At 47.7% G+C, this 24,888-nt stretch overlaps 1 protein-coding gene across 11 annotated transcripts in view; it reads left to right on the top strand.

Moving 5' to 3' along the window:
• LOC142882819 (guanine nucleotide exchange factor DBS-like) overlaps positions 1-24,888 on the top strand; it is a 45,158-nt gene that overhangs the window by 16,879 nt on the left and 3,391 nt on the right. For 7 of the 11 annotated variants that reach the window (XM_076017496.1, XM_076017495.1, XM_076017494.1 and 4 more), the window contains 27 exons: positions 5,609-5,692; positions 5,945-6,059; positions 8,328-8,418; positions 13,523-13,753; positions 13,854-14,003; positions 14,946-15,070; positions 15,160-15,274; positions 15,723-15,842; positions 16,147-16,338; positions 16,438-16,629; positions 16,724-16,877; positions 17,003-17,055; positions 17,149-17,228; positions 17,309-17,375; positions 18,680-18,795; positions 18,885-18,954; positions 19,081-19,173; positions 19,266-19,358; positions 19,448-19,573; positions 19,687-19,908; positions 20,246-20,338; positions 20,439-20,575; positions 21,464-21,591; positions 21,804-21,896; positions 22,094-22,168; positions 24,363-24,472; positions 24,559-24,671. In XM_076017496.1, coding sequence (XP_075873611.1) covers positions 5,609-5,692; positions 5,945-6,059; positions 8,328-8,418; positions 13,523-13,753; positions 13,854-14,003; positions 14,946-15,070; positions 15,160-15,274; positions 15,723-15,842; positions 16,147-16,338; positions 16,438-16,629; positions 16,724-16,877; positions 17,003-17,055; positions 17,149-17,228; positions 17,309-17,375; positions 18,680-18,795; positions 18,885-18,954; positions 19,081-19,173; positions 19,266-19,358; positions 19,448-19,573; positions 19,687-19,908; positions 20,246-20,338; positions 20,439-20,575; positions 21,464-21,591; positions 21,804-21,896; positions 22,094-22,168; positions 24,363-24,472; positions 24,559-24,671 — 3,238 coding nt within the window. Of the gene's footprint in view, positions 1-5,608; positions 5,693-5,944; positions 6,060-7,033; positions 7,347-8,327; positions 8,419-13,522; positions 13,754-13,853; positions 14,004-14,945; positions 15,071-15,159; positions 15,275-15,722; positions 15,843-16,146; positions 16,339-16,437; positions 16,630-16,723; positions 16,878-17,002; positions 17,056-17,148; positions 17,229-17,308; positions 17,376-18,679; positions 18,796-18,884; positions 18,955-19,080; positions 19,174-19,265; positions 19,359-19,447; positions 19,574-19,686; positions 19,909-20,245; positions 20,339-20,438; positions 20,576-21,463; positions 21,592-21,803; positions 21,897-22,093; positions 22,169-23,093; positions 23,246-24,362; positions 24,473-24,558; positions 24,672-24,888 lie in introns of those variants that run through there. The other 4 variants (XM_076017497.1, XM_076017501.1, XR_012925975.1 and 1 more) reach the window with 4 other exon arrangements.

Here is a 24,888-nt window from a genome sequence, read left to right as displayed (position 1 = left end):
TCAAGACGGATGACCCGAACCTCGGCGCATCGGCTTTACGAAAGCTGATGCGCCTTGCCTTCCTCATCCGTGATTTTCCTAACGAGTTGGGACTCGACTCAGTGTATATGTGTCTGTGTGTGCGTGTGTGTGTGTGTGTGTGTGTGTGTGTGTGTTGTGACGGCAGTCTAGGCCACACACCGAGGGCACAGTGGCTGTTGTTGTTTGTCTGCGCCGATGATGCCACCAGCTAACCGTGGCTTCTTTGTTCTGCCAGCGCAACCCGTCGGCTGAATGGAGGTCACTGCCACTGTATTTATACGCACACGCGTGATTACTAAAATCTGCTCACCGGCCAAACCGAAATCATATTTGTCTGGCTGTTGATTCCCTGCTGGACCATTTTAATTCACACCACAAACACACGCCGTCACACATTCCAGGCCAGTGTGCCACAGATTTACGTGTGTGTGTGTGTGTGTGTGTGTGTGTGTGTGTGTGTGTGTGTGTGTGTGTGTGTGTGACAGATGGGGCTTCGCTAAAACCACGACTTTAATGCCACACGATAAAGCCTGGATTCCTTCATGCACACACACACACACGCACGCACACACACATACACACACACACACGTGCGCCAACAGCTGCAAGCGGCAGGCAAATCCACACGCAAAACACACGACAACGACTTGCAGCTGGCCGTCTCTCCGCCGGCATGCGATACCCACGCGGTAACTTTTGGCTCCCGTGGACACGCCCCCTGGCTCCAACACACACACACACACACACACACACACACACACACACACACACACACACACACACACACACAGATCTCCAGTGACTTAAAGTCTACATTCCCAGTCCGTCCATTCCGTTTGGAGCACGCTGAGGTTGGCAGACAGGGAGCCAGGGGTGGGGGAGAGGTTTGAGGTGGGGTCGGGGGGGGGGTTCCCACTGTCGCCACAGTGGCTGGACGCCAGTTTCGCCGCCCGCAACGCTCGCAGCCCACCACACCAACCCCGGGCAAATCGAAGGGGCGTTGGCTGTTTGTAAAGTTTGCACACTTGTGTGTGTGTGTGTGTGTGTGTGTGTGTGTGTGTGTGTGTGTGTGTGTGTGTGTGTGTGTGTGTGTGTTAGGGTTTGGGGGTGGAGGGTCCAACATCAGCTTTTTCGTCGCTTTGAACTTCAACCGGTTCCACAGCACCGGTGGCCTTCAGCCAGCCGCCAACAGCCACAAACCCCTGCGGTTTGTGTTTAGCGCCGGCAACCTGCAGGAACACGACGCAACGACAAAGGAGTCGGTCGACGTGCGTGTGTGTGTGAGTGGGGCGGGGGGCAGGTTGGACGGCCCCCTCTTGCTCGCCCCCGGGCCACCCCGTCCCGCCGTTGCTGCGTTGCAAACGAGAGCCGTAACCCAATCCGGATGCAGGCGTCTCGCGCGGCTGCAATCTACCCAATTATTCAAGGGGGAGCGTCTGCAGACATGTTTTCTTTTCCAGCCGCGTGTCCGCCAGGAGCAAAAGCTGCTGCTGCTGCTGCTGCTGCTGCTGCTTCGCTTTATATAATATCACATTAGCTTAATGATAATTTCCCGAGTCAAGTCTGCAGGCCACCTGCCAGCAAGAACTTGGTTGCTTTTACACGCTTCTTCTTGAAAAACTTCCAACTTCCTGTTGTTACGTTTAACCGGAAGTTTTTCTCCCCTGGAGAGAACACGAGTTTTGGACAGCACACACACACACACAAAAACACACACACATGCATGCATGCATCCCACTGTCACAGTAAGATTTTTGTCACATAAAATTTTATTTATATTCTATTTTTTCCAACCTGAACTTTGCCTCTGGAATTCTGCAATTTGCCCCATTTCTTTTGTTTTTCAGTGGCCTCCTGGCCGTTGTTGTTGTCATTGTTTGTTTCAGTTGAGGTGCGGATCTCTGCCTCTGTTGCCCTCAACTGCAGTATCGGGCCAACTCATTAAATATGTAGGCATGTGTAAGGGAACCCCGTCCTGGAGCGGCTCCTCGCTCTCCGCTGTCATCTCACCTTCCGGTCAGCCGTAGCAGCGGTAGGTGGAAGTGGTGGTGGAGCGGGGGGTCTCGGGTTCTCGGGTTCTAGACCACTTCTAGCCCGGGTTTGTGTCCCGCGGAGCAACGGCAACTCAGGGTGGCAATCCTGAGAACTGTCAGAGGCGCAGCTGCCTTCAGGCCCACAGAATGGAGCGGAACGCAGAGTGTCAACGGGCATGTGTTCCTGTGTGTGTGTGTCGGTGTGTGCGTGTGTGTCTTTTAATGTGTTTGCCCCTCAAGTTAAGCCCCTGGCTAAAAAAAAAAAAAGGATGAATGAAATAGTGAAGGGGCGTCAGAGCCCAGGGGGGAGGGGACACGGAGGCGGAGGGACATTCTTTCTCAGACCCCCATAATCACTATTTGTGTTTGCCCTACTTCCAGTGTGTGTGTGTGTGTGTGTGTGTGTGTGTGTGTGTGTGTGTGTGTGTGTGTGTGTGTGTGTGCGCGCGCATGTGTGTGTGTGTTTGTGTGCACGCCCGCCATGGGTGTAAGGGGTTCACTTGCAGCCGAGCCGCTTTTAGTTTCATTTCGTTCATTCATAAGAGGACAAAGCTGGTTTCAGAGGAGGGTTTTTTTGTTGTCTTTTTCAGCACGAAGGCGGCGAGAAGCCGCCTGACGCCTGAATGTCTGAACGCTCAGAGAGAACTGGGCTGCTTTATGGTTTCAAAAAACCAAAAAAAGTAAAAGTTTAATCTAGAGGTGCAGATTTCTGGTCCCGATCCGCCTTCTGCCGTTATTGACTTTGATCATAGCGCATGTGAAGGTTGCCCCTGCTGGGCAAGTGAAGAAATGCAGGTTTTTGGTCCTTGGCAAGTGTAAATTAGACTTGATTGTATTTGTTTTTTACTGCCACAATATATACAAATACATATGTATGTATATATATATATGTATATATATATATATATATATATACATACACATTATATATATTTGGCCCTGTCAGGCAAAAGACGACCATCGTGGTGGTCTTGCGTCACACCATGAAACGGGTTCAAGGCCGGCCGTTGTCACATTCTTAAGACCAAAGACAATCAAATTGTAACAGTGTCAGAAATTCCACGATGACTCTGGTCATCCGTTTCACAGCGTAACAGCTTGACAACTAACGACTTCCAGCCAATAGAAATGAAGCAGGAAAAGGCACAATGATCACCGTAATGTAGAGAAATATATAGGTATTGACCGTCATCTCACGTACTTTGTACATATCGTGATAAATATTGGTAACAGTCACCCAGTAAACATTCAATATAAAATTATCACGATTTGATAAAAAAAAAACGTGCAGGAGAGGTTTGAAGAACCTCCCCTATTCAAAACATCAATAAATGCGCACAAAAAAAGCGAAATAAAATAATAATAAAATAATACAAATAAAAAATTAAATTAAATAAAATAAAAAATTTAAAATATTGCTAGCAGAGTTCTCCTTCTCCTCTTTTCTTCTGCATACACAAACGCAACCTGTTCACTCTACAACCGTTAAAAAGTTTCCAACCCTGTGTTTTCATACTTGTCGTAACACCGATCCCGCTGGTTTTGCGCACGTGAGGCTTACCGTGAGTCACCGTCGTCTAGCCGGCGGCGCGCTCAGGACCTAAAGCCCTTAATTTGCTGCACATCCCGCGTCAGAATTGACTCGCAGCACCGTCTTCAAGGCGCAGCAGCACCAGGGCGCTTCAGGAAAGGCTAATAGCAAGCTGGCCAACCTCGGTTTACTCGGTGTTCACAGGAAGTTCATCCCAGGCGGTCCCGTCCCTTCGTGCAGAGTCACTCCCAGAACTGAGCTGGCCCTCATTTGACGGTATACAGCTTCGAGCAAAGTTTGCAGAAGTACTCTGAGAGCCAAAAATAAGTATTTAATGTGATTAAAATATCCATCCATCCATCCATCCACTTACCCAATGGATGGATGGATGGATGGATGGATGGCCGGCCGGTTTGGTTTTGACTTTCCCCCTCCAGCAACACATTGGCTCACGTGCCCCTGCAAGTTGCGGAGAGCTAAACTGGATTAGTGTAATCCAGATTGGCCGCTGCGAGGAGAAAATCCCAATGCTGCTAGTGACTCGGCCTCACTCTCTCCTCATCCCCTCCTACCCCCGCGCTGCCCGGTTTACGCAAAGCTTGCCAATTGTGTATTTCTCCCTTTTACAAACCGCGCTCACCAGTGTCGTTATTTATACTTTTGCTGGACTTTTAAAAGGGGCTTTGTGAATGTTTCTCCGTTATAAATCCCTTGAAGGTTAAGTGTGTAATATTTGGACGGTTTGAGAGGAAACAGCGACATCCAGTGTTTATATTTTAGATTGCAGATTGCTTTTTCACTCACCCTCCCTCGTCCGAGTTTGCCAGTGAACTACGGTGCCCTGCACATACAAACCTGGATACCTCGTCCACCTTCTTCTTCGTTGGTTTATTTGAAGATGCACGCGTTCACCCTACTTACGCAACGTGGTGTCATAAATGCTGGATTTTCCGTTCTGGGCTTCCTTAGAAATATAGTGGTGCAAGGCTGTAGCTAGCTGGGAGCAAGACCCTTGCTGTATTTTTTTCCCCATTTTTTTTCATATGTATATATATATGTATATATATATTTGTGGGCAGTATATTAAGATTTTACCAATATAAGAAAAATCATAAAACAGGCCAAATTTTACACGTTGCACTAGGTCTGTGCGATTAATCTATTTTAAATCTAAATCAGATTTATGTCAAGACAATGTTAAAAAATATCTGAAAATCGATTTTCCTCTCGCATGCTCCCGGGCTGCGCGCCTCTTTTACAAAAGGTGAAAGTTTTGCACTTTATTCATTTGTCGTTGTTCACGATGATGGAAAACCTTTTATTTTGAAAGTGATGTTTGGTGAAAGACAGTTCAGGTTGTCACTTTATCCACAGGGGAATTCATTTGTGTTTGGTTCTTAAGTTTTCACCTTATTCCCAAATAAGGGAACTTAATAATAATAGATAATAATGAATTTTATTTATATTGCACTTTACTTTATTTCATCTTTGTTTGTGAAGAACCTCATTCATTTTCAAGTGAAGTTTGGTGAAAGCGAGGCTCTCACGTCACTAATCCCAAGGGATTCATCTTTGTTTAGTCAAGAAAACTGTAAATGTCATCACTTTGCTAAACGCAAGGAGGATTTACAATATCTTTTTCTGGATAATTGCGCTTCATTACCAATAGGGAAATCTGTTTGCTATTTTTCTTTGAAAATAAAGCTAAAATATTTGCATTCGAAATAATTTATTTATTCAATTGTCTTTTGTAGTTTTACCCAAAAATTGAAATCAAAAATGGTTTTCAGAGAAAAAAATCTGGATTTTATTTTTGTCCAAAATCCCCCAGCCCGACACTGCACCTTTTAAAAAAACAAAACAAAAACAAAACAGCTTAAGCTATTGTTGTTGGGTTTTTATTTACTCAACAAGTCATGAAGGTTTTTGACCACGATATGAGCGCAAGTCATGCCGCAAGAATGAAAGAGACGATTGGCTGTTGGCTCAGGTGACGACGTCTCTCTGTTTCTCACTCTTCCAGATGACATCGTGCAGGCCGACGGTCGCCCGCTGTGCGCGGCGGAGATCGGCAGCGAGCTTCAGAAGCGCTTCGCCATCCTGCCAGGTCAGTTCCCCCCCCCCCCACCCCCCCACCCCCCCCCCCCACACACACACACACACACACACACACAATTGAAACGGTTCAGCTGTGTTGCAGAAGAACTGAGTTCACTTTCCAGTTCTGACATCATCCTTTAGTAATAAGTGATTAGTGTGTGTGTGTGTGTGTGTGTGTGTGTGTGTGTGTGTGTGTGTGTGTGTGTGTGTGTGTGTGTTTGACACACCTACCTACCTGACTGCCTCTTGTGTCCACCAGGGGGCCGCGGGATGAACGGCAGCCCGATCGTCTTCCTCCCAGAATTCCCGGCGTTCAACGAGCTGGAGGAGGAGGAGCTCAAAAGCGTCCTTGGCTACCTCACCAGCGTCCCCAGGTTGGCATCGGTCTCTCTCTCTCTCTCTCGCTCTCTCTCTCTCTCTCTCTCTCTCTCTCATACACACACACACACACACACACACAAGCAGGCGCCACCCTTTTCCGGCTGCTTCTTTTTTGTTTGTTTGGCCACAAACAAAGCGGAACGGGGCCAATTGATGGGAGCTGCAATACCTCAGGGAGCCAGCAGGCGTCAGCAGGACACCAAAAGGGCTTCGCTGGAAGAGACCAGTAGAGGACATGGGGGAAGGAAGCAGTGAAAGAGATGCTCCCATTACTTGTTATCCTGCAGATATATATATATATTTTAAATTATATATGTTTTTGGGGTGTTTTTGAAAATTTGGTCTTGCGTATATTTTTAAATGAATATTTCTGTTTGTGTCTTTTGTCCCGGAGCTGGAGGGAGGCGTGGCCTCCACGCTAATTTAACCGGCACGCCTACTCCTTGTCTTTCCTCCCCACCTCCTTTATTCCCTCCCTCCCTCTCTCCCTCTCTCCCTCTCTCTCCCTCCCTCACTGTCACCTTTCCTCTCCTGCTGAGCCCGCACACACATATTCACACACACACACACACACACACACACACACACACACACATACAAAGGAGAAGGGAGGGCAATGACACGTCCGTCGGCGATTCCTTCCCTCTCGCTCGGTGAATGAGTGCGTGTGTGGCGGCGGCCGTCTCACTATTTAGCAGCTCATCACCTTTTAATATCCAGCTCTCCCTCCCTCCTTCCCTCCCTCCCCTACCTCCTCCTCCTCCCCGCTCCTTCCCTCTCCCTCTCCCCATCCCCCTTCCCCCTCCCACCAGCAGATGCACAGCCGCGGCTCCCCGATTGGCGGGAGGGGCCGCAGCGAGACGCGCACGCCCGCCTCCGATTGGCCGGTAGGCGGGGCAGCAGGTGGCGGAGGAGGGAGACGGATGGAGGGAGGGAGGGAGGGAAGGAGGGAGGGAGATGCGGCGCGGAAGGATGCGAGCGGTCACCTCGTCTCCCTCTCGGCCCGCCAGAGCAGCAGCGGATGCGGCGTTTTTTTTTTTCTCTTTTTCTTCCTTTATTTTCATTTTTGACGACGGCGACAAGAGTCGGATCACGGCGCGCTGACGACGCTGAGATTTGAAGGATTTCTGCTTCTTTTTTCCCACCCTCCCTCCTTCCCTCCATCCCTCCTCCCCGGCTGGAACGGCACATATTTTTTACGGCTGATGTTTTCATTTTTTTCCACCGTGGCAGCGTTTGGCCAGGGTAGCGTCCAGTCCCCGTTTGCCTGATAAGCCAGCGTGAGTGTGTTGCCTGTTGTTGTTGATGATGATGATGATGAAGATGACTGGAATGAATTTACTTATTATAGCCTCCCCCACCCCCTTCCCTTGGCCAGATGGACCAGCTCAGCAGTATTCGTATGTTTGGCCCCACATTGTGTGTGTGTGTGTGTGTGTGTGTGTGTGGTGTGTGGTGTGTGGTGTGTGTGTGTGTGTGTGTGTGTGTGGTGTGTGTGTGTGTGTGTGTGTGTCAGTTTGGCTAGCAGTATATTTTGATGGAAATATAGCATTTTCATACACACACGCACACATACACACACGCACACATACACACACGCGCGCGCACACACATTCGCCTAATGAGGCCGCTACATATGGCTCAGCCTGTGGAACGAATGCTGAGATTTTTTTTTTTTATTTTTTTTTTGTTGCAACACACACACACACAGAGCGGCAAGGTTGCCATGGTTAAGGGTCTCTCATCAGCAGCAGCAGTCAAATGTTGTCGCTTGCTTCACTGTGCAGTCGTTCAAAAAATATGAGCCAAATTATTTTAAGATGTCTAAATTATTTTGGGCCCGTAGTCTTCGGTTCAGCCGGGGAGTGCATTTTTTTTTGGCATCGGGCTCGAAAGGTTGAAATATTTTTTCTTTGAGAAGGGCCACCTGCGTGGGGAGAGCAGTGATCTCTGGGAAATGCAGTTGCGTTGCAACCAGGTGGCTGATGGGTAAAGCGGAGCGACGCTGCGTCTCCCTCTGGTCTGGTTGGCTTCACTCTCTCACTCTCTCCCATGGATTACTTATTAATAATGGACCCGGATATGAATTATTGCTGGGGGGGGTTTCAGCCCTTTGTGTTGAAGCTTACAATGACATGGACTCACCACTCACACCTCAGACTTCACCTCAGACTTCTAGATCCAGAGAAGGTGGCATCTCCTGCACGTTGCTAACCATGTGCATGTGTGTTTGCCCCCCCCCCCCCCCCTCTCCCCTGCAGCGTGGCAGCGTCGGGAGTGGGTTTCATCCTGGTCATCGACAGACGACTGGACCGATGGGCCGCCGTCAGGGCTACCCTGCTCCGCATCGCTGTGAGTGTTGACCTCCGACAAAGTGTTGACCCCCCCCACCCCCCACCCCCCACCCCTCCTCCCACCACCACCACCACCTTCCCTGCTGATTATTGCCGCCACCTGCAGACCTGCTGGTGCTGAGGTGGGGAAACGTTTTGACTGGTGGGGCCACAATGGGTTCTACAATTTGACATAGGGTGCCAGAGCAGCAGCAGATGGATGGAGTGTTTTGGCGAACCATCTCATAGGAGGAACAAATATATCATGGGATATGTAGAAAACATGTGCCTTAATGTCAGTTCCCAGAATATCTGTCTTTGAGGCACCACGGTATTTCGCTCTTTATTGAAATGACTCTTTAAACACTGTTTTCTGACTTACTAACTGTTACTATAACTTCATTAAGTTTGGCGGGCCTGAGCCAGAAATTTTGGAGTGAATTGAAGTGTTGGATGTGTGCTGCTTTCCAACTGAGCTTTATTTCCTCTATTGAAATAACCCCCCAAAAAAAAACATTTTACAGAGAAAGTCCCAACACAGTCAGTGTCTTTGAAGCCCCACAGCATTTAGCATTTAGCATGTTTTTTGACATGACTCTTAAAACACTGAAAACATGGATGAAATACAGCTATTTTATGACTTACTGACTACTATAATTTCTTCAAGTGCGGCGGACTGGTTTAAAAAATCTTAATGGGCCTCATATGGCCCCCGAGCCGTAGTTTTCCCGATGCCTGTGCTAGCGTGTGTGTTTAAAGCGGCAGCCAAATTTGCCATCAGCTGTTTGCGTGTGCAATTTTTTTTTTTTTTTTGGGGGGGGGCTCTGGTTATTTGTCACCGCCAAACAGGCTGCGAACTGAAAATTGGGGACCCCCCCCCCACACACACACACACACAGCCCTCACCCCTTCCAATACACAGCATATGAAGCATACATGTTTAATAACTGTATATCCTCTGGGCCCCTGTAGAATTTTCCATGTTTGCCTTCCCCTTGAGGCTCACCCCAGCAGCAGACGTGTCTCCCACAATTAGGAATGTTTTATTCTTCCTAGTTGTTGCGAGACAGTAGTGAAGCTTAAAAAAAAAAAAAAAAAATAGCGTCTCACTCCAGAGTTGGCTGGAAGTCTGGCAGTGCAGGTCCAAAACCAGGGAGGGGCGCTGCGAGCAATTTTAGACCCTTTCACGAAAAGTAGTTTTCGCCCTCCCTGCTCCCGTAAGTAAGTAACATTTTATACATGAAATACACGACATGCAGTTCAAAGTGCTTTACAATGAAACATAGGAAGAGCAGATAAAACAATACGTTGTATCCAGAGGACTGGTATATAGGACTGGTTCCTGTGATAATGTATTAGGCACATGAAATCTATTATGATTTAAAACGTGCCATCATCAGCGAAAATAGGGGGCGGGGGACACAGCAAAGGCTGTTTTTTAACAAAGTTACAGACTTCTGGTTGTGATTGTAAGAGGAAACATATAGCTGAGGTCCCTGTGATAATATAACATCAGACACATCATCTATTACGACTTAACATGTGAATGTACCATCCTCAGTCCACCACGGAGAGAAACATGCAGATAAAACCTGAAAGAACAGACGGAAATACAGAAGAAATACAGGGAGTGTATAAAACACAAGTGGGTGGTAAAAACGGCTCTCCGAATCAACGCCGGCCACCTCTGCCCCATGCGGGCGCGAGGCCTCAACACGCGTCGTACATATGCTACCAAGACGCTCACCCGGTGTTACCCGCGCTGATTGTATGCAGATGTATGCTAATGTATGCTAATTGGACGGTGATTATCACCCCAGCAAGCGCATTTTTTTTTTTTTCTGAAGAAGCGCGTCCACGGAGCGGATAAATCATCCCTGGACTAACAGCCCGACAAACAACAGATTCTCTTTATTGAATTATTGAATGCGTTATCTTCCTGCTGCCCAGACCAGGTCCACGTCCTGGAGTGGGACATTGATGAAGTATGCAGAGCAGTACTGATAGTCAGCAGCTAATCAGCCTGTGAAATGCTTTATTTTAGTTTTTCCTTATTGAGATTGGAGCCTGACAGTGATTTTAGATATACATATATGTAATACACATATTTTCATATATGTATACATATATATATAAAACTACGTATTAGCACACATGGAATTATGTAGGAAAGTGTAAAATATCCAACACGTTTTATATTTATATTTATATTTAAATTCTTCAAAATAGCCACCTTTCATAAACAGCATATTTTGAGTTATTTAGTGTTTTTCTTTGCTGCATAATATATATATATATATATATATATATATATATATATATATATATATATACATATATATATATACATATATATATATATATATATATATATATATATATATATATATACATATATATATATATATATATATATATGTGTGTGTGCGTGTGTGCGTCTTGAAACGTGGTGCTTCAATGCATTAAATGATACCTAAATCAAATTACCTTGAAAAGAGCGCTTTTCTTATTTGAGTCTTATTTTTTATTTTGTTTTCTACAATAAAAGAAAATCTTAAAACAGGACATTTTGGGAGCGGAGGTGGCGTGAAGGATGCCCCTCCCCCGTCACTCTCCCTGCCTGTCTCACTGCCATCAGCCGGCGACAGTGACCGCCTCGCGGGGAGACAGCGCGGCCCGTCCCGTCCCATCCCATCCCCTCCCCTCAAGGCCGTTCAAGGTCGGGGATGTGAAAGCACGTGGAGTGGGCGGGGCTTGCAGGCGCGAGCGCAACGCTTGACTGAATCTGTGGCCGTGGCTAAAGAAAAAGTAGCTCATTGGACGGCCGAAAAGCGATCGACGAACCGCTGAAAAAACGCTTCGGATCGGAGCTTCTCAAGGTGGACAAAGCAGCTGAGCGGCTGGTGACGGGACACCTTGGTCCCTCTACTTCATCCCCCCCACCTCTGCTCATATCTGCAGCCCTCCAGCCACCATCCCCCCACCCCTCCTCCTCCCTGTCTCCGGAGCCGCAGGGCATCGAAGATAAAAAAAAGCTCCATATTGTCACGACCAGCTTCAAGGCAGCCGCACTCAGGACTTTTTTTTTTTTTTTTTCAATCTCTTTGTCCTGGTCGGTCCCCCTAAAGTGGAGGGAAATGGCTGAGGGGCTTTAAGTGTGGAGAGAGGGTGTGTGTGTGTCTGTTTCAATATGACAGCTACCCAAACTCCCAGGAGAAGGTGGCGGATGTCGTTAGTGGAGTGGAGAGGTTTTTGAAATACAAATCAGGCTCCGGCCATCAGAGGAGACTGCTTTTAATCTCACACTAATCCTTATCATTTATTTATCTGGGCTATTTTTGAAATCTCTAACATTTGTGTGTTGGTGAGAGTGCAGCCACATTAGCATTCCCGTGTTCATCCGTCAGGGGAGGAGGGAGGAGGAGGGAAGAGGAGGAGGAGGAGGAGGAGAAGGTGGTGGCGAGCAGGTTGTGTTATTATCATGTTAATGCAGAGGGACAAATGAAAGCGCGACCCCTCGGCGGCGCATTTAATTTAATGGCCCCACGAGTAACACGACTGCCGTTTGGATGCCTGCACCTCCGAGGTGCGTTTGGTTTCCTCACCCGGCTGTCCCTGTAGCAGGCCCAAAATATACATGACCGGACGAGCAGAGAGGAGACGCGCACACACGCAAACACACACACACTTACACACACTCCCGTGCACTCTTCCCTCCCTCCCCCCCATCGCTCTCTCTCTTTCCGTCTCAGTGCGTTTTCAGGAAGACACCGTTTCCATGGCAACGCCATACAGGCATTCCATGACTATGATGTATCTATGTGTATCTCTGTCCTGTGTGTGTGTGTGTGCGCCTGGTGGGAGCGCAGGTCTCCATCCAGAATGACTGAAAGCCAGGTTCAGTCTTTCCTGCCGCCGCTGAATAAATGATGAATTTGGGCTTTTTGTCGGGCTTTTGCACTTTAAAGCCTTATTGACTGCTGATTAACCACTAACACCTTAATTAGCGTTTGCAAAAGGGGAAAACACACACGCTTAGAGGGCAACTGGACGAAGGCTCGGCTGTTTACATTCAAACTGGCGTCTTGAGCTGTCGTAGATGCACAGAGGCTTCACATTGAAGACGTTAGCGGCATTGATCAATTCTTGATTCTAATCTATTCCTGCAAAACAACAACAAAAAACAGGATAAATCTTCTTTGAACATGAGGATCTGCGCTGGTGGACTCACATCTTCTGTGTGCTTGTGTGTGTGTGTGTGTGTGTGTGTGTGTGTGTGTGTGTGTGTGTGTGTGTGTGTGTGTGTGTGTGTGCGTGCGTGCGTGCGTACGCACCTGTCACCCCAACATGGATTTACGATCCCCAGCAGGGTGGAGCAATCGACCCAGGCCAGCGGAGGCTTTTAGCGGAGGCAATAACCCCGATGTGCCGGTTAATGTGATTGGCTGATGGGAAATAACAACATGAGGAGGTTTAAAACAAGCAACCGATACTAATTCTCTGTATTTTATGCAAGAAGGTGAAATGAACCAAATATTTAGGCAACTTATTCATGTGTACTGACTGAACGCACTGAACTGATGATGATCCTAGTGTTTTAATTATAAAGTGGCTATCAGGACTGTAGATAGATAGATAGGTAGATAGATAGATCGATAGATAGTTAAATGGATAGATGGATAGATAGATACTTTACAGATCTCCAGGAGAAATTCGCATTTTCAGCAGCTTGAAAACATAACTACGTAGTGTAATTAAAAAAAAAGCATGCAATGTTCTAAACTACAGTATAATATTAAAAGAGATGAAAGTACAGCATACAATTAAAAATAGGAATGAAAAATAAAAATAATATAAAAATGTGAAATAAAAAAAATAATATATATAATATACATACATTGTCATGCATTAATGACAGTGTGCGTCATACAGTTGTGCAGTGGGGTAGTTTGTACACACTTAAAGCAAGAGCGAGATCATCATGTGTGAGAGAGATTGTCAAGAAATGTGTGTGATAAAGTGCATGTGCGTCCTCAGGTGGCATTTTCCAGTCTTCTCAAATACACTGAGGTTAAGCGTGAACTTTTCAACCTTGACCCTTGACCCCCTGCTTGCTCCCCCAGGGCACTTTCCCCGGGAACTTGCACTTGGTTCTGGTGTTGCGTCCCTCGACGCTCTTCCAGCGGGCTCTGTCGGACTTCCTGTTCAAGTTCAACAAGGATGAGTTCAAAATGAAGGTGGTGATGCTGAGTTCGGTGACGGAGCTCCACGCCTACATCGACCCGGGGCAGCTGACCACGGAGCTGGGCGGCACACAGGACTACTGCCACGACAGCTGGATCTCCCACCGCACTGTTGGTATCAGGGTGGACTTGGCTCAGCTCGCTTTTTGTCCTGGTTGTTGTTGTGACGAGTCCTCTCCTCCTCCTCCTCCTCCTCCTCCTCCTCCGGCAGGCGATCGAGGCCTTCGCCCTGATGGTGAAGACCACGGCCCAGGCCCTGCAGGCGTTCGGCATGGAGCTGGCCGAGACGGAGCTGCCCAACGACGCCGAGGCCACCACCGACCTGCTGCACGTCCACAGCCTGAAGAAGGACCGCATGAAGGTAGGCGGCTTTCCTTTCCACCTTTTACGGCCGATCTGATCCAGTTAGTGTTGTAGTCAAGACGGCACCAACCAAGACCAAGACATTATCAAGACTAGAGAGTATCAAGTATTATCTCCATTAATTCTTTTCAGCAAGGTATCTTTTAAGAATCTTCTTTAACATTTTGCTGCTTTTCCAGCTATTTTGAACCATTTTCAACTTTGCTTCATAAAATTGAAAAACAAATTAATTTGGAAAATAGGGGTGTGTCACTCTGGGTGAAATTGATATCCAGGAAATCCACTCCACAGTTTCCAGCCAGCTGTGTAGCAGGTCGACATTGTAGCAGCACTGTGGCTACTAGCCAACTTTTCCACAACGTGTCCACTGCGTGGAGCTAGTTTACGCGCGAAAGGCCGCAAAGCAAGACAGCAAGGTGCAATGTTGTCAACGAGAGGTGGAAGCTCCGTCACGACATACATTTTGGCACTAACGCTATCAAACTTCTGCAAAAGTTCCACGGAAAAAAGAAAGAGGAGTTTTTAGCTGGGACGATAAACAGGGATAAATGTCCTGGGTCAGTGCCATTTCCATGTTAATACGTAAACATTGCAGTATCCTGACTATGATATTCTATTGTTGACCTTTAGGGGGAGCACTCGGCTCCAAAGAACTTCCTGTGGTTGTTCTATGTCTCATGCTGCCACACGAAAGTAAAGCCGAGATTAAACTTTTTCTTGAATCCTGTGTCCTTACTATGTTTATGAAGTACACCATGTTATACATATGTGCGTATACAGAGGTTTTTATTACAGCCTCATATAAAATCAACAATATTGATAAAAGTATTAACACAAACAGAGCTCTGGTATTGGCAAAGTGTTGCTATCTGCATAGGAAACAAAATATGAATCGGTGCGTCCCTACTTCTCACCTACGATTTTGTTGTTCGACCCCCAGGAGGACCTGCAGGTGGCGGTGTCTCAAGGCGGCCGCCTGTTGGACTGTATCAAGGAACCAATCCACGCGGACCCAGACTACAACATGACCTGCGACGAGGTGGAGAACCTGGCGACCGTGCAGAGGTGAGAGAAGGTCGGGCAAGAGTGTTAAAAAACGGCTGCAGCCGTCGAGCGTTCGCAGACTCACCGCCCTCCCCCACTGCGCCCAACAGGCTCCTGGGTCAGCTGGACGACACGGAGGCGGCCTTCGACGACTTCTGGGAGCGCCACTGCACCAAGCTGGAGCAGTGCCTGCAGCTGCGACATTTCGAGAGGCACTTCCGTGAGGTACGTTTTTTTGGGGTTTCTTTTTGCGTTTGAGATATATATATATATATATATATATATATATATATATATATATATATATATGTGTATATATATATATATATATATATATTTATATGTATATGTGTGTATATATATATATATATATATGTATATATATATATATATATATTTATATGTATATGTGTATATATATATATATATATGTATATATATATATATATATATATATATATTTATATGTATATGTGTATATATATATATATATATATACATATATATGTATATATATATATGTATATATATATATATATATATATGTATATGTGTATATATATATATATATATATATGTATATGTGTATATATATATACATATATATATATATATATATATATATATATATATATGTATATGCCACAGTGTCAGTGAGACGGATCTTTTGCAGGTGCGAACTCTGCTCGACGTGACGTCGGAGAGGCTGTCGGGCTTCTCGGAGGTCAGCGTGAGCCCCGCCCACGCCGAGCACGTCCTGCGGGAGCTCTGCGCACACGAGGACAAGGCCTGCGTAAGACACCCCCAGCAGCTAACAACCAGAACCTTCGAGGTCCAGTGTGTAAAATATTTAAGGAAGCCCTGTATTTCAGGAATGTATATTCTTATATATATATATATATGTGAGAACTGTTCCAAGGCTTCCAAATTACTGTCATTGCACAGTGATTATACACTTACATCAATGTATTTATGGGCAGCATGTTCAGCTTTTATCAATAAATAAATCCTAAATACACACTGGACCTTTAAAGCCAACGCAACGTGATCCGAAAGCATTCTGGGCGGAGCTTATTCCGCGTCCTGTGTTCTGATAGGACGTGCTGGACCGCGCGCTGTCCCTGGCCTGCGAGGGCGACAAGCTGATTGAGAGCTCCCACTACGCCGAGGACTCCATCCGGCCAAAGTGCAGCGAGCTGAGGGCGGCCTGCGAGGACATCAGCGCCACCCTGAGGAGCAAGAAGTGCCTGCTGCTCCGAGCCATGGAGCTCCACCACGCCCTGGAGAAGGTAGGTGGGGTGGGGTGGGGTAGGGGCGGGCGACGCCATACTCTGGCGCCCCCTACGCTTTAGGAAGCGCTCAGTCGTTGTGCTCTCCCTCTTCTCCAGGCATCGCACTGGTGCGAAGAGGGCATCTTCCTGCTGGCCAGCCAGCCCGTAGACCGCTGCCAGTCCCAGGAGGGGGCCGAGGCGGCGCTGCAGGAGCTGGAGCGCTACCTGGACACGGCGCCGGCGCACACGCTCGCCGACCGCGGCGGCGTCCTCTGCCAGTACGAGGCGATGCTCACGGCTCAGCTCAGGGTCAGCGGAAAAACGGCAAAAAAAAAAAATGCTTTCAAAGCTTCTTCGTAGCTCTCCAAGGTCGTGACCTTGGCTGTGTCGCTTGTCCAACCAGGACCAGATCGAGAAGGTCTTCCAGAAGCAGAGCTCGGTGCAGGAGATGTTTGAGAAGAGACGCGTCAGTCTGAAGAAGCTGGCGGCCAAGCAGACCAGACCGGTGCAGCCCGTCGCACCGAGACCCGAAGTCAAGTCCCCGCTGTCCTCCCCCAGTAAGACAGAACACATATCACTACTTCAGTGCAGGAATGAGTCAGTGACCTCAAACCTTTGAACGGCAGTCTATGTGTCTTTCTTGGTTCAGCTCACCCCTTCTTATTTCTCTGCACCCTTTTAGATCAACAGAGGAAAGAAAGAAGATTCTCCGCCGACAGCGCCATCTGCAAAAAGGTGAGTGTGCTGCACACTTCCGCTCTGGGTTCTTAGGACAATGAAAACGTCAAAACCGCTCACTGAGAGCGCTGTTGTGTTTTGCTCGCTCAGCCCGAGTCTCCCCTGCACAACGGCGGCACCAGGCACGCATCCCTCTCAGAGGAAGAGGAAAACCTGGCGGTGCTTCGGCGGTAAGAACCTTCTTTGAAACTTTTAAACTGTCTCCCCCTGGTGGTCGTCGCTGAGGCTGACGACGCGCATCTGCTTTCAGCCACGTGATGAACGAGCTGCTGGAGACGGAGAGGGCGTACGTGGAGGAGCTTCTCTGCGTGCTGGAGGTAAGGGTCGGGGGTCGGGGGTCGGACGATTCCAAATCCCTTCCACTACTGTCATGATAACCTCTCATATTGGGGCCAAACATTGGCTGCGTTTCTATGACCCCTAGAATTGCGCAAAACCTAAATATTGCAGTAGAACTGGTCATGGAAACACCTAAACTTGGAAAAAGCTCTCAAATATCGCTTAATGGTTTGGACGTTCTCATGAGGTGGTTTTTCAGACGCATCCATATCGAAGAATATCGCAAAAGTGTCATGGAAACACTTTTTTTTTCTCGCATTTACACGTCAGCGGACGTGACGTACTGGGTCACGTGACCAGTTCACTTCAAGTGAAAATGGCGCGTTATGTTTAGACGGAGGAGGAGATGGAATGTTTTTTTTACAAGTAATCAAAGAGAAAAATATAACAACCATTCTTGACAACAAACAACATTGAAATGCAGATTTATAAGATTCAAGACATTTTGTGCCTCTATCCTCTTCAAAGAGGGGTCTGGCTGGACGAGATTTGACAAGAATTGCGACTTATCCGCTTCACACCATTCAATGGAAACAAATCGCAATTGTACTTTGTTGAAATTTTAGAAATATCGCTTTTATTTCGCGAAAAAAAAGCTGTCATGGAAACGCAGCCACTGACAGACAGGTCCCCTGCTGGAAGTAGAGCAGAATGCATTTCTTCTTTTTTTTTTTTGACACCTCCACTTTGGCCTTTACATTTCCGCAGTGGAAGCTCCGCCCTTCCACGTGTACAGTCATTGAGCCACTGACAGAAATGACGACTCCGCCTGAGGGTGAAGTCCAGTGATTGTGATATTACTCTGCATCAACACTGACCACGGCCGCTTACGGCCTCTGTCTATTTTCAAACAGGCCCATCTTATAAATGAGATCCTGGGTCACAATGGACCTTTTAACCTGTGTAAATGAAGGTCAATTAAATAAAATAAAATAAAAAAAAACACACAAGACAGTGATGAGGCACTGGAGCCCTCTAGTGGCTCCCAGGGCCCTGTGACAGGGCCCCACTCATCTCACAAATGGCGAGAAACGGAGATGAAGTTCCGACCTAAACCCATCTTGGTTGCAAGTAATAATGCAGAGATGTTTGGAATAAATGTTTTCAACTATCACAGTACTCACAGATACTATTTTACTCCGAAAATATTTTCGCTACATTTGCACATGTCCTGTGGGATTTTCCCTCAACGCCTTTCAGGTGTTTTGGTTTGTCTCTGGAGTTTTCTGGGTTAAACCTTCAATTGTGAAATTGTAACGACCTTAACGCACCATTTTTGCAGGGCTACGCGGCAGAGATGGACAACCCGGCCATGGCTCACCTCATCCCGAGCCACCTCCTCAGCAAGAAGGACGTGCTGTTTGGCAACATGCCCGAGATCTACCAGTTTCACAAGAGGTAACGCAGAACGAGAGCGTTCATTGTTTGTTTGTTTGTTTGTTTGTTTGTTTTTTAACAATCACTGCCTGTCCCGCCTTCCCAACCAGGACGTTCCTGAAGGAGCTGGAAGCGCACACCGACTGCCCAGAGCTCGTGGGCCGCTGCTTTTTAGAGAGGGTGAGCACCTCCACCTCCTCCACCACCACCTCCACCACCTCCTCCACCTTCTCTTCCTCCTGCCATCAACATCAATTGCACACAGTTGAAAATTCTTCTTCTCCTTCTTCTTCTTCTCCTCTGCAGATGAAGGACCTGCAGATCTACGAGGCCTACTGCCAGAACAAACCTCGCTCTGAGAGCTTGTGGAGGCAGTGCTCCGACTGTGCCTTCTTCCAGGTGGGCCATCCCTCCTTCCCTTCCTCTTCTTTGAATCTCTCCCGGAGCTTGTTAAGCCCCCAATGTTCACTTTTTTTTCTTTTGTCAACCAGGAATGCCAGAAGAAACTGGAACACAAACTTGGTTTGGACTCCTACCTCCTCAAACCCGTCCAGAGAATCACCAAGTACCAGCTGCTGCTCAAGGTCGGGATCTCTAATGGTCTCGCGAATGCTGCTTAAAAAGACCTTCCTCTGAACTTCTGCTTTATTCATTTGTTCTCTTCTTCGTTTAGGAACTGTTGAAGTACAGCAAGGGTTGCGACGGCTGCAACGACCTGCAGGAGGCGCTCACCTCCATCCTGGGGATCCTGAAAGCCGTGAACGACTCCATGCACCTCATCGCCATCACGGGATACGAGGTGGGCGGGGCGGCGGGCGAGACTCGGGGGTTCGCGTCCCTTCGCAATGTTTTTGTCTGACTGGCTCCTGCTCCCCCTCACCCCTCCTCACCTCCCCCTCCCCCCACCTCCAGGGCAACCTATCGGAGCTGGGCCGCCTGCTGATGCAGGGCTCCTTCAGCGTGTGGACGGAGCACAAGAAGGGCCACGCCAAGGTGAAGGACCTGGCCCGCTTCAAGCCCATGCAGCGGCACCTCTTCCTGCATGAGAAAGCGCTGCTCTTCTGCAAGCGGAGGGAGGAGAGCGGCGAGGGCTACGAGAAGGCGCCGTCCTACAGCTTCAAGCACTCGCTCAGCGTAAGACTCCCCACCACTGCTGCTGTTGCTGTTACTCTTATTTTCCTTTGTTCGGACAAATAAGTTGGGATGCATGACAGCTTTGACTGTGACTCCAGTCTTCCTCAGAAGAAGAAGGCTTCTTCAATGAAGACAAAATTAACATTTTCACACTGTTATTGTTGTTACTGTTGTATCTACCGTACGTCTTCCCATTGATATTAAGACGGCTGGGGGTGGGGAAGAGGAGGATAAATTTTGGTCACGACTTCATGATAAGGAAAGAAATGTGGGTCCTGTGACTCCACCAGTCTTATGGATTTGTTCTATTCATTGTATTTGTTCATTGTCTTTCTAGATGAGTGCGGTGGGCATCACGGAGAACGCCAAGGGGGACAACAAGAAGTTTGAGATCTGGTGCAACTCCAGGGACGAGGTCTTCATCGTGCAGGTAAAGCTTCTTCTTCTTCCTCTTCTTCTTCTCCTTCTTCTTCTTGGATCTGACTGTCGTTCTCCCCCCCCCACCCCCCCGCCCCCCCATCCCTTCACAGGCTCCGACGCCAGAGATCAAAACGTGCTGGGTGAGCGAGATCCGTAAAGTTCTGACCCAGCAGCTGCAGGCCTGCCGGGACGCCAGCCAGCAGAAGAGCTCCGAGCCGCTTCCCCAGAGTCCCGCCGTCTCCCTCAGGTCAGTGTCAAGACCCCCTGGGATCCAACATGGCGGCCCATTCATTTCAGTGGAGCTGCTCCATGAGCGCATATGCTGGATAAGGTTTGGGCTTCAGCACTATGCAGTCCCATAGAGCGTGCACACTTCATCACACCATCATGGCGTATGGAACTCCCGTGATACGTCAGAAGTAGCTGATGTCGTCATGCTGGGAATAAACTTTCATTCTTTTCTGACCCTTACATCGTTTTTGAAAGACTAAAATACCATGACTTCAAATTCTGCAATAGAAAGATTTATAATGAACCGCATGTCGTGCTGTCAGCTGTTTTACAGGTGTTTCTTTTTGTATTTCCGTCATTGCTGGCCTGTCATAATTGCCAGTCCAGTATCCAGTTGTTATAAGACAGGGATGTCAAACTCAAACACACAGTGGGGCCAAATTTGAAAACTTGGACAAAGTCGGGGTCCAACATTGATAATTATTGAAAAAAAAATCTCCCTCCAGATAGAACAGTGAACCTTTTTATATGGACCCAAACCAGTTTTGCTTCAACACTGAATATGCAACAAAGCAAATATTAGTGCTATGCAATAAATCACTTTATAATGCACACATGCAAAATTGAATTTCAAATAAAAAAAAAGACATCAAAATACATAAAAGTGTAAATAAATCTCATATGCCTCTTTTTTATTTGCAACCTTCTGACTTAAATTTTAATGGTAACCTTTTTCCACAGGCTGATAATAAACAATGATAATAATAATAATTAAATAACAACAATAAACCAATTAACTAATAATAATAATGTCATTCAATGAACGTGCAACCATTCAAGCCTTGGAGTAGCAAGAACAAGTGCACCAAGTCCTAACGCCCCCCCCCCCCCTCGCTCTCCGCAGCCCGTTCCGCAGCCAGAAGAGCCAGAAGAAGCAGGAGGAGAAGAGGGCGGAGCCCGGCGCCAGCCCCGCCCCTGCCCTCCCCACCCCTGCAGCTGCTGCCGCCGACACGAGTGCGGCCAAGGTCAAAGGTGAGTGGCCGATGCGAGCGCAGACACGCAGACAGAGAAGTGCTGGCACGAGCTCTGACTAAAAGAAAGGTTTCTCTGCCTCTCTTCATCACCCTCTTCCTCTCCCCTCCATCCGGCCAACTTTTGTTTTTTACTTCCTTTTTATCCCCCCCGCCCTGCCCCCCTACACGGCCTCTCCCCCCCCCATTTCACACACGCGTTGGTTCTTCCAGAGGAGCCGGTGACCAGCCCCACCGCCGACAGGTCCTCGGTGGCTAAAAAGCGTTTTACTTTGCAGGGCTTCAGCAACCTCAAGAGTCCCAAAGGTAACGCGACGCGTTCGCTGACACCTGGACGTCGTTGATTATTAGTAGAAAAAAAAAAAAAGCTACGTGTCAGCTGCTGGTTGTTTCCTACGAATGAGACGAGATCCCACAGTTCACTTCAAGTCCCTCTTACCTTCCTCTCTTCCTCTTCCTCCTCCTCCTCTTCTTTACTCTCCCAATCCCCATCGGTCGGCCAGGCTCGGCGATGAGTCCCGAGCACGGCTCCAAACGCCACTCGGTCAAGAGCGACCCGACGCCGTTTGGCTTCAAAGGTACATCGTTTGTCAGTGTTTCCCCTGTCAGCGACGTCGAGGCCATCGGCTGTCGTCCCATCTTCATCATCATCGCGTGTCTCACTGTTGATGAGAGTCAGTCGCACAATCCCGGTGCGGCGATGATAACTCAGGCGTGGGCAAAGTACAGCCCGTTTAGCTTTATAATTATATTATATTAGTAGTCAGTAAGTCATAGAATAGCTGTATTTCATCCTTTTTTTTTATGTTTTAAGAGTCATTTAAAAAAGAGCTACAAAGACACTGATTTTGATGCAACTTTGCTTTCGTTCATTTTCAATTGATGTTAAAGTACATGTTTTCTACATATCCCGTAATATATTTTTTCCTCCTATGAGGTGGGTCACCAAAACACCATCCATTTGCTGCTGCTTTGGCCCCTCTGTCACATTTTAGAACCCATTGCAGCCCCACCAGTCACCAAGTTTGCCCAGCCCTGTGATAGCTTCAGTTTAGCATCATTTAGCATTCTTGTTTTGTTTTGTTTTCTGAAATTTAGACCAATCAGAAGTTTTCCAAAACTCTACTTTGGCAGTGAAAGACATGCCTATGCTCACAGGTCATCATCATCATCATCATCATCATCATCATTGTCACCAAACAGTTGGCGATGTTGGACATTTAGCCACTTTTTTAGTCTTTTGTTGGAGCCTTAATACAGAAAACATGGCTCACCTGTGATTTGTTAACATGTCTCCATTCTCTTCCATCTTCTGGCGTCACTGCATGACTTCCAGCCAACTGTGTGTGATAAGTTCAACGTTCCTGCTGCGCTAACCTCACTTTCCGACCAGGCGGCTGCTAAACTCGTTGCACCACTGCAGGACAAGAGCTCAAACCTCTTTTTCCTTTTTTTTTTAACTGACTTGCTGGCTGTTTGGTGCCCCCCCCCAACCGACTCCAGAGCCGACTCCCCCCGTCGCTCTGAGCCGGGTCACATGGATGAGCACAAAGTCCAGTCTGTTACAGAGCAAGCGGCAAGGTACGCGGCCGCTGTGAGGGACGGCCACTAGGGGTCAGAGCTGTGAATTATGCGGCGGCCGTGGTTGATTGTAGGTGAGCTGACTTGAGCGTCCGAGCGGCCTCGCACGCTTTGAGCTCCGTACTTTGGCCCCGCCTCCTCCGAGCGAGGTGGATCTCAATCAAAACAATCATGATGGAGATTTCAATCATTTTTTGTTTTTGTTCGTTTGGTTTGAAAATGAATCTTTTTACCCCCCCGAAAATCAACCGCTTTCTTCCTTTTCTCACCTGGGTGTTCCGGCTAAAGGAAATTGGCATCTACCATGCGTGGTGAAAGATGATTCTCTGAGACTCCGATCACGGTTTAACCCGGTTAGCACACAGCTTCCCTGCCTCCCTGATGGCTTCTACCAGGGTTTCCTTCGGGGTTGTGAAGGATTTCTAGTGGACCAAACGTTGGCGATGCGACTCTCTCTTTCTTATGTGGCATTTGACATCTCATCTCCATAAATCTGAATCTAAAGGTCCTTACACACCGGACAATAGGCGAAACGACGCAAATAAATCACGCGAAAATGCAAATTTTTTGGCAGTGAATTTTTCCTGTACACCTAGCGCGAAGCGAATATGCCTATAAAATTCGCCAAGCAAGTACAGTTTGGCGCTCTTTCTTTGGCGCCGAAGGAGAAACAATGGAGTTGACGACGTCCTCAAATGATGATGTCCTGGTGATGGTTGAATACAAAAAGAAACACGATAGAAGTTCTTGAAATTCCGCCAGTACTTCAGAATGTCCATAGGACAATTTGAAGGACTGCTTCATCAGCTGACTCCATGTTTGCAGAGGAAGAGAACAAACTGGATCTGAAAAGTTTTGATGAGACGTCATCGAGACGCCAGCATCATTTTGATTGGTCAGAGGTCTAGCCGTTCACCTTTTCGCCTCCGCAAAATTCGCCACAAGAGCGAAAAAAACAACAGCCTGCTTTTTTGCTCCATGGAAATTTGCTGCCGGTGTGGAAGGTCGCATCGGCTTCAAGAGGTTTTAAATGAATTATTCGCCTGGCAAATTCACTTCTGGTGTGTAAGGACCTTAAAGCTCTGGGGGCATTTTTGGATGCATTCGTGGGAGTCCGACTCTGCGCTTTTCTGCACCTCGCCAAAACATTCCTGTAAGGAGTCGCTGACCGTCTCCTCCCTCCGCCAACAGGCTGGAACAAGGCCTCTCTCTCGGTGGACGCCTCGGAGGAGAACGACGGCTACTCCAGCGGCGAGGAGCCCCTGAACTCCGACCCCGAGGACGAGTCGGGGAGGAAGCTGGTGAGCTCTCGGAGTTCGCCACGTGGTCTCGCGGTGGCGTCCGGCTGCCGATCGCCTGATGGCTGACCGTCTTCCTCTCCTCGCAGGCTCCCGGGAAGTACACGGTGGTGGCCGACTGCGAGAAGGCGGGGCCTCAGGAGCTGTCCGTCAAGAGCGGAGACGTTGTCCAGCTGATCAGAGAGGCGGAGGAGGGACAGTGGTGAGCTTCATGCATATGGCCCCTTGGTCCTAGTTTGGTCATGCCTGCTTTAAAGTTTGACAGACCTCTAGTGGTGGGCCATAGTCATGCACTACACATAGAGTGCAGTGTTACACTGAAGTATTTCTTTTCATTGCAATATGAGACCGGGAATTATTTCATTTCTGACGTTATATATCTTTGACATTCTTTATTTTTTCGTACTTATGTGCGTTAT

The sequence above is a fragment of the Nelusetta ayraudi genome, unplaced genomic scaffold (genome assembly GCF_046127955.1).
Source record: "Nelusetta ayraudi isolate G7.1 ecotype Tasmania unplaced genomic scaffold, CSIRO-AGI_Nayr_v1 ptg000006l, whole genome shotgun sequence".
Classification (NCBI taxonomy): domain Eukaryota; kingdom Metazoa; phylum Chordata; class Actinopteri; order Tetraodontiformes; family Monacanthidae; genus Nelusetta; species Nelusetta ayraudi.
The sequence above is the reverse complement of the archived record's forward strand: the minus strand, read 5'-3'. Positions and strand labels throughout refer to the sequence as shown.